A 9,166-nucleotide genomic window follows, 5' to 3' on the forward strand; every position below is an offset into this window, starting at 1 on the left:
TATGAGAATACTTGATCTGTTTTTTATGAATGATCCCGTCAACATAGTCGATATGGACATCATCCTCCTGTTTTTATGATGTTTATGTTTAAAGATGAATTGCCACCACCAATGCTGGACGAATTGGTTTTCGACGGAACTCTGAATGAGTCTCTAGCTGCTGTTGATTGGCCAAGTGTTTAATATGGTTCAATCGACCATGTGGTAGAAGCTTTCTATGGAAAATTGAATGAAGTGTTCCGAGATATTTTTCCTGTCAAAAAACGGTGTCCACGTATTGGAGTAAGTCAACCTTGGCTAAACCCCGAACTTCGTAACCTTCGCAATCCTTTGAGGAAAGCGAGAAAAAGGTTCCGCAACGGCCATGATATGACAGTGTCTCTTGAGGTACGTTACTTAGAGAGCGCCTACAACACATTACACGTGACAAGTTTCTGTGACTACATCAATCGCATTCAGGATAGCGCTCGCACCGATCCCTAATCTTTTTGGTCATACGTTCGACAAAGAAAGGGTACTCAGGACTCAGAGTATACCTCAAGTGACCACATACAACGATGGAACTGCCGAAACGTCAAATGCTGTTGCATTCCAATTCTCGACATTTTTTCAGAGTGTTCTTAGCACTAACTCACCACTTTTATGCGAATCATACCTAGGTAGCTTGTCGAATCGTGACTTCAACCTTCCTCTGCTGAATTTCTCCTCAAACGACGTCTTCCGGAAGCTGTCTACGTTAGATGCAACAAAAGGACCTGGATCAGATGGCATTCCTCCAATTCTGGTTAAGATATGCGCCGATCCGTTATCCGTACCTATTTCAATCATCTTTAACCAATCGTTAACGGAAGGTACTTTTCTCATCGCATGGAAAATCGCATCGATCACTCCAATCCTCAAATCCGGCGACTTGCATCGAGGGGAAAACTACCGAGGGATTTCAATTCTAAGCTGTTTGCCTAAGGTACTCGAGAGCCTCGTTTATGACGTACTTTATCAATCGGTGCATCACTGTATTTCTGAAGATCAACATAGATTCATGAAACGTAGATCTACGACCATCAATCTTATGACGTACGTTTCGAAATTGGTTACTAGGCTGGATAAAAGTCAACAAGTCGATGCAGTTTATGTAGACTTGAGCAAGGCTTTTGATAGAGTACCGCACAAATTTGTCATCCAAAAAATGCGTCGGATAGGACTACCTGATTGGCTTTGCAAATGGATCAACTCTTATCTCGTAGACCGAACTGCTTAGGTACGACTAAACAACATGAACTCGACGCCTTTTCGAATCACTTCTGGAGTTCCACAAGGAAGTCACCTTTGATCTTCGTTCTTTTTATCAACGATCTATGCACTATCATTGAATCGGAGAAGTTGTTATACGCCGACGATTTAAAATTTTTTCGTACTATAGCTTCACTAGTTGACAGCTGTGCTCTCCATAAAGACATCGATTCAATTCTAACGTGGTGTCATCAGAATGGTATGGCTCCTAATATTTCCAAATGTAGTGTTATATCTTTTACTCGTAAACGTCAACCTTTGAACTTCGAGTACAAAATGACATCGACTACTTCAAGCCGCAATTCCATCGTCAAGGACCTTGGCATAATTTTAGACACCAAACTCACTTTCTCGCAGCATATCTCGACTACAACAACTAAGTGCTTTGCGGTTCTTGGCTTCATACGACGAAACACGCAATTTTTCAACGACTACTACAGCCTATAAGCACTTTATTGTGCTCTTGTACGCAGCATTGTCGAATACGGTGTGCAAATCTGGGCTCCATACCAGGTTGTACAGGCAAACCGGATTGAAAGAGTACAACGATGCTTCCTCAGATACTCTCTGCACCAGATACCATGGAACGACGCCTCGAACCTCCCGCCCTACGAACAGTGCTGCTTGTTGCTGAATCTACCGACGCTGGTATCAAGGGGCATTCTTCTACAACGGCTTTTTATCTTTGATATTCTACAGAATAATGTTGACTGTCCAGAATTGTTGTCGTTACTTCCGTTTAACGCTCCTGTAAGATCAACTCGGACGCAGGAATTCCTCAGACTTACTACTAGACGAACCCGATACGGACAAAACAACCCTTTGGATACATGTTGTGCTCGTTTCAATGAAATAGTTAGTAACTTTGATTTTAATATTTCTAAGGCTGTGTTCAAAAGTAGAATAAGATAGTATCTTTTTGTAATGTGTAAATATCTCTAAATGGCTGCAAAGACTAAATAAATAAATAAATAAACTAATACAAAAAACACCCGTCAAGCGCGGCTGTATGTGCAAAATATCACGTTACTGGTAGTAACTTCTTGACCTGAAGGCTAAGATCAAAGTGAAGTATTTTGTAGATCTCTCCTCACAATCTCTTTTTGGTGGAGACCTTACAGAGGCATAACAACGATGTGATGTCTTTAAAAGTCTTGTACAAAGTTGACCCAGTGATCAGTTAAGTTCTGCTTACGTTTTCCTGAACGTTGGGTCTGTTACACTTCGGTTTGCCCTTATTACAAAGTGTGTGTTGCGTTTGAGAATTATTTCGTCTGTAGGGCTCACTCAACAACAACCTTCTTCGTTCTACTTTCGCGTTGATCTTTCTTCAACTCTATCGTGAATTACCAAAACCTGAAAAATAAATCTGTTCTTAAAACGGACTTCTTACACATTGCGGTTCGGAAATTTTCTTTGCTTAAAAATTAGGGAATATTTCGGAAAGTTTTCAATATCAAAAATTGTCAAGATGTAAGATCGATCGAAATAAAAAATCTTTTTCTTTTATTTTTTCAGCCAAAGCTTACCATGGCACGGTGCAGGCGAAACGTGGACAATTTCCTCGATGCCTGCCGGAAGATCGGAGTCGATGAGGTGAGTTTCTAGCAGCCTAGACATTTTGTGTGAACTTTTACAAGTTTTATGTGTTTCATTTCACTCTCTTATGTTTGTTGGTACACTTGAGAAGCGGCTTTGGTATTTACTTTTGAAACAAGAAATTTTTCTGTTTTTCACCATTTTTTTCGTTTTCCGTTCTTTTGCAACGCCTATTTTCTTCGGTTGCACACTTGACTTTTCCTATCTATTCTCTTCTGAAAATTGTAACAACCGTGTTTGGAAAATTGATCAAACCAAAAAAAAAGGATCGGCATTCATCATTAGCAAAACAAAATCAGCACCTAGTTTATAGTTTTCCCGAATCGGTCTCCAATTTCTGTAGTTTGTAGAAGGATGGTTAATGACTAACACCACTAAAAACACGATTTAAACACCATTGTTACCATTATTAGATAGATGCTGTCGTAAACTTTATAGCTGGATAAAGTCGACGAAAACTAAACGGATAGGCTTGTATCTAAAAATTCAATCTAAACAGTTGAAGGTGGCTTTTTTATTCTGTGTATTCTGTAAATAGTCCCAAATGTGTAAGGTTCTCTTGTTTAATGACTGTGTACACATCTATGGCTCTCCTTAGATAGCGCAATTTCCCTTGTTGTTTGAAGATGCAATCTTAGCGAGTATCTTTAAAAAAAAAACAACAACAACAAAACAACCAACCTTACCCATACCCACACCACATGAGGACTAACTCTTTCTCCCGTTGTTATTGGTGTTGGTTGCAGGAGTTGATATGCTCCTGTCAGGACATCGTGCCCGCGTCATCCCCACCTCAACAACAACCTCCGCCTTCGTCGACGGGATCGTCTTCGTCGCTAAATGAATCGACCACCGAAGAAGATACGGAACTCGTAGACCAACCTCCAAATCCTATGGCAATGTTCCGCACGATTGCGGCACTGCTTCAGAGGGCCGAAGATCTATCGGTGATCGGTCAACAACAACCACAGGCAGCCCAATCTGCGCTGTGTCGGCCATCAGGTCCACCCCCTCCTCCACCAACTACAAACCAAGCCAAGGCCAACCCTAGCACTACCACAGTCACACTCACTGCAGCCAACACCAATACAACCACCAAAACCGCAACCGAAATGATCGGCGACGAAGATCGTCGTCATGTGGCGGCCTTCGAGCCCAACTACAAGGTGTCCTCCCACGATGCGCTTACTCACAATATCCCAAGTGCCACTAACGATTACAGCAATCCTCCACAAACCAATCATAACCTACAAACGAACAACCATTTACGTAACAACAGCCCAAAAACGAACGCGAACACCTTGCTGGAGTACCACTTCGAATTCGATCAACAGCAAGTTCAGCATCAGGGAGGAGAATCCGAGCGGGAGGATGTGTTGATGGTTCAGGCCAGGCTTAGGGCGTTCTCAGGGAGCGGTGGAGGAGGGCCTAGCGAAATGCACGAAACTCGGCAGGTTCCGGTTTCGTTGGATCTTGAACAGTCGAACGGATCTTCGGCATCGGCTGTGCGTCGTAAGCGAAAGTTTCCCAGTAACAAGTTCAACGGGGCAAGGCGCCAGGAGCAGCAATCGTCCGGTACAGCAAACCTAAACGAGATCATCGAAGAGTGCGAGTACGATAGCGATATAGGGAAGTTCCGTTGCCGCCAGGACGAAGACTACGAAGATTCGGAAACGTCGCTAAACTCCATGGATGAAGAGTCGGCTTTCACGCCTACAAATCCGCAACCACCCGGTCCAGGGATCAATGACCTAAACACTCCAACGTCGATGGATATGGCGATGAAGGGATTCGTTGATTTCAACATCAACAGCGCCGAGAATGATCCTTCCATAGGTGGAGGAAAGATCGTTAGCAAAAGGATCGAGTTTTTCGAAAATTCAGGTTCCACCACCTCAGGATCAGCAGAAAAAATTGTTAACATTAGCAACAACCAGTCGTCCAGAAGACGAAGTTTGAGCACGGAGGACAACGAAGGTCTAGCCGTGGGGAAAGACTCCAGAAGCAGCAATAAATCGGACCATCCGATCATTTCGACCATTCTTTGCCTTGGAACGTTCGTGTTTGCGGTCGTTTATTTGTACTTGTACCCATTGCCCAACTACTGAGAAGGGAATTTTAAACCAAACTTTGTTAACCACACCCCTTTTTTAGCAATTGTTCATAGTTTTACCGATTTGCAGAAACGAAAATTTATTTAATTTCGACTTACGAAAACCACACTTGTACTTACACGAACAATGATTGTTTATTTAAGATTTTATTACTAGATTTAGTGTTTTGATGAAAGAGAGCTGAATTGAATTACTTTTAGATTCGTTTTTTTTTTGAACATTTGATGTCTCCACCCTACAATTGGAAGAGCGAACAACCCCCATCACGAGAGATAATTGAAAGCCGAATTACAACCAAAATCGAAAAAAGCGCTAAAAATGTAATGGAATAAGGAAAAAATAACATTTTAGGTAATATTGAACTGCCTCGAATGAGTAGTTTTTAGATTCGGAGTGAAATATTAAATTCATTATGATTTGATTACCAATATAAAACTCATATAAGAGAAAGAATTTTGATTTAGAGATACGAATTTAGAGTCAGATTCATCTGCGTAGTTCTTGAATCTGTAGTTTGAAATCTGAATTATGAAATCAATTCCAATAAAAAAAAAGAAATCCAAATCGGAAATCAGATCGAACACTGAATCGGTAAAATTTGAATTTTGAAACGAAAATCTTCATCTGATATCTGATTTTAAAATTTTAACCTGAATCTGCGGTCTTTATTTGAAATCTGAATTCTAAGACTCAAATCTCTATCTAAAAACTGAATCTTTAAATCTGAAATGTAAATCTGAATCTGGAATCAGAAATTAAAAATTTATCGCTTCGAAAAATTGAAATAAAAGCTAATAAACTAATAAATAAATAAATAAATAAATAAATAAATAACTGAATCCGAAATCTTTAACTCAATCTGAAATTTAAATTTACAATATGATTCAATTCAGATTCTTAAATCTACATCGAAAATCTAAAAAAAGATCAGAAGTATAAAATTTTAAGCGAAAATCTGAATCTGAAATCAGAAATATCAAGCTGAAGCAATTTGGGTTCGAAATCTGAATCCTAAAATTATAATCTGAATCTGAAATTTTAAATGTTTGATTAGAAATCTGAATTTATAATTTGAAATTTAAATATGAATCTGCAATCTGAATCTGAAATCTGCAATCTAAAATCTGAATCAGAATTCTTCAGCTGTAATCTTAATATAAAGTCTAAAGTCGGAATCTGAATCTGAAATTTTATTCGGAAATCTGAATCTGAAATCTGAATCTGAAATTTTAATCTGAAATCTGAAATCTTAAATCTGAATTTTAAATCTGTAATCTGAAATCTTAAATCTGATTTAGAATTCTTAATCTGAAATCTGTATAAAAAATCTAAAGTCCGAATCTGAATCTGAAATTTTTATCGAAAACCTGAATCTGTAATCTGAATCTGAAATTTTAATCGGAAATCTGATTCTGTAATCTGAATCTGAAATTTTAATCAGAAATCTGAATCTGAAATCTGAAATCTAAATCTGAAATCTGAGTCTGAAATCAGAAATCTGAATCTGTAATCTGAAATATTAAATCTGAAATCTGAATCTAAAATCTAAATCAGAAATCTGAACCTGAAATCTGAATCTTGAGTCAGAACCTGAAGTCAGAATCTGAAATCTGAATCTGAAATCTGAATCTGAAATCTGAATCTGAATCTGAAATCTGAATCTGAAATCTGAATCTGAAATCTGAATCTGAAATCTGAATCTGAAATCTGAATCTGAAATCTGAATCTGAAATCTGAATCTGAAATCTGAATCTGAAATCTGAAATCTGAAATCTGAATCTGAAATCTGAATCTGAAATCTGAATCTGAAATCTGAATCTGAAATCTGAATCTGAAATCTGAATCTGAAATCTGAATCTGAAATCTGAATCTGAAATCTGAATCTGAAATCTGAATCTGAAATCTGAATCTGAAATCTGAATCTGAAATCTGAATCTGAAATCTGAAATCTGAATCTGAAATCTGAAATCTGAATCTGAAATCTGAATCTGAAATCTGAAATCTGAATCTGAAATCTGAAATCTGAAATCTGAATCTGAAATCTGAATCTGAAATCTGAATCTGAAATCTGAATCTGAAATCTGAATCTGAAATCTGAATCTGAGATCTGAAATCTGAAATCTGAAATCTGAAATCTGAATCTGAAATCTAAAATCTGAATCTGAAATCTGAAATCTGAATCTGAAATCTGAATCTGAAATCTGAATCTGAAATCTGAATCTGAAATCTGAATCTGAAATCTGAATCTGAAATCTGAATCTGAAATCTGAATCTGAAATCTGAATCTGAAATCTGAATCTGAAATCTGAATCTGAAATCTGAATCTGAAATCTGAATCTGAAATCTGAATCTGAAATCTGAATCTGAAATCTGAATCTGAAATCTGAATCTGAAATCTGAATCTGAAATCTGAATCTGAAATCTGAATCTGAAATCTGAATCTGAAATCTGAATCTGAAATCTGAATCTGAAATCTGAATCTGAAATCTGAATCTGAAATCTGAATCTGAAATCTGAATCTGAAATCTGAATCTGAAATCTGAATCTGAAATCTGAATCTGAAATCTGAATCTGAAATCTGAATTTGAAATCTGAATCTGAAATCTGAATCTGGAATCTGAATCTGAAATCTGAATCTGAAATCTGAATCTGAATCTGAAATCTGAATCTGAAATCTGAAATCTGAAATCTGATTCTGAAATTTGAATCTGAAATCTGAATCTGAAATCTGAATTTAAAATTTGAAACGTGAATCTGGAATCTTAATCTGAATCGAAAATCTGAATCTGAACTCTCAATCTGAAATCTGAATCAAAATAAAAAATTTGCATCCGAAATCTGAAATCTGAATCTATCTGAATTTGGAATCTGAATCTGAACCTGAAATCTGAATCAAAATTCTTAATCTGAAATCGGAATTTAAAATCAAAAGTCGGAATCTTAATCTGAAATTTTAATCGCAAATCTGAATCTGAATTTGAATCTGAACCTGAAATCTCAATCAGAGTTCTGACTCGGAAATCAAAAGTCGGAATCTGAATCTAAACTCCGAAATAGAAATCTGAAAAAAGAAATTGGAATTTGAAACCTTAGTCTGAATCTGAAATCAGGGTCTTAATTCTAAATTTGTAATCTGAAATCTGAATCTTAAATCTTAATCTGAAACTTGAAGTGTGGAATCTTAATTGATTTCTGAAATCGAAATCTGAATTCTGAAACCAAAAAAATCTGATATCAGTTCTGAATCTGATAACGAATTTGAAATTTGAATTTGTATCTGAATTCTTAATTGATTAATTTAAGCCGAAAACGTCGATTAGTTAAAATATAATTTGAAGATTTAAATCTCAGAATTAAAAATTAGAAAAAAAACAATCGAATATTCAAAACGTAAATTGAATAATTAGAAGCCGAAAATAGTAAACAACTTTGCAAATGTATGAATCCAAAATAAGATGGGATATCCGATATCAGCATCGAAAACCAGAAATAGCAACAAACAGCATTTCAAAAACTAGTTTAAAATAAATTTAAAAGATTAAATCATACCGAACAAAAATTTATTATCTCTCAAAAAATCCCAAGAAATTCCCCAAATCAGACCGATTTTTCAATCTTTTCATTGCGAGCGGAAAAGAACTGTTAAAATCGTTGATATAGTGAACAAAAAAAAAGTTAGCAAAAAGCAATCAAATTCATTCCAATTGGTAAGTGAAATTTTACTACAAATTTCGATTGGCTGTTTTCATCATCCCGCACACAAGATTCATTCCTACGTGTAATTTTTATTCAAATTTCAAATTTATTGGCCTAAAAATGCACCACATATGCCGCCATTCATACATTTTTTTCTTTTGTTCATCAAACGCAATCTTAAAGTAAATCATTTCACCGCTCTCACGAAACGAATTCTGAATTCAGAAATCATTCCACCGAGGCTTAGATTTTTTTTCCCTCTTTTATTCTTAGCATAAGACAACAAGACGTTTATCATCGTTTCGTGTTTTTTTTTTCGAGCGTGATTTTTGAGTGTGTTATTTTTTCTTTCAAGTTCCTTTAAACTGCAATACAGATGGACCTTATTTTCCGGCATTTACACCATATTCTTATTTATTCCATTCAGATTCCATTTTTTATCATATGTGTTTACATTTTTTTTTTTT

At 36.4% G+C, this 9,166-nt stretch overlaps 1 protein-coding gene across 1 annotated transcript in view; it reads left to right on the forward strand.

Annotated features, from left to right (window-relative positions):
• LOC129748957 (leucine-rich repeat and calponin homology domain-containing protein-like) overlaps nt 1-6,513 on the forward strand; it is a 251,289-nt gene extending 244,776 nt beyond the window's left edge. Inside the window, 2 exon segments of the mRNA XM_055743773.1 lie at nt 2,809-2,886; nt 3,636-6,513. Of these exon segments, the coding sequence (XP_055599748.1) occupies nt 2,809-2,886; nt 3,636-4,997 (1,440 nt within the window). The 3' untranslated portion in view covers nt 4,998-6,513.
• Nucleotides 6,514-9,166: the final 2,653 nt, after the last annotated feature.

The sequence above is a fragment of the Uranotaenia lowii genome, chromosome 2, assembly GCF_029784155.1.
Source record: "Uranotaenia lowii strain MFRU-FL chromosome 2, ASM2978415v1, whole genome shotgun sequence".
In the NCBI taxonomy this organism is placed as follows: Eukaryota; Metazoa; Arthropoda; class Insecta; order Diptera; family Culicidae; genus Uranotaenia; species Uranotaenia lowii.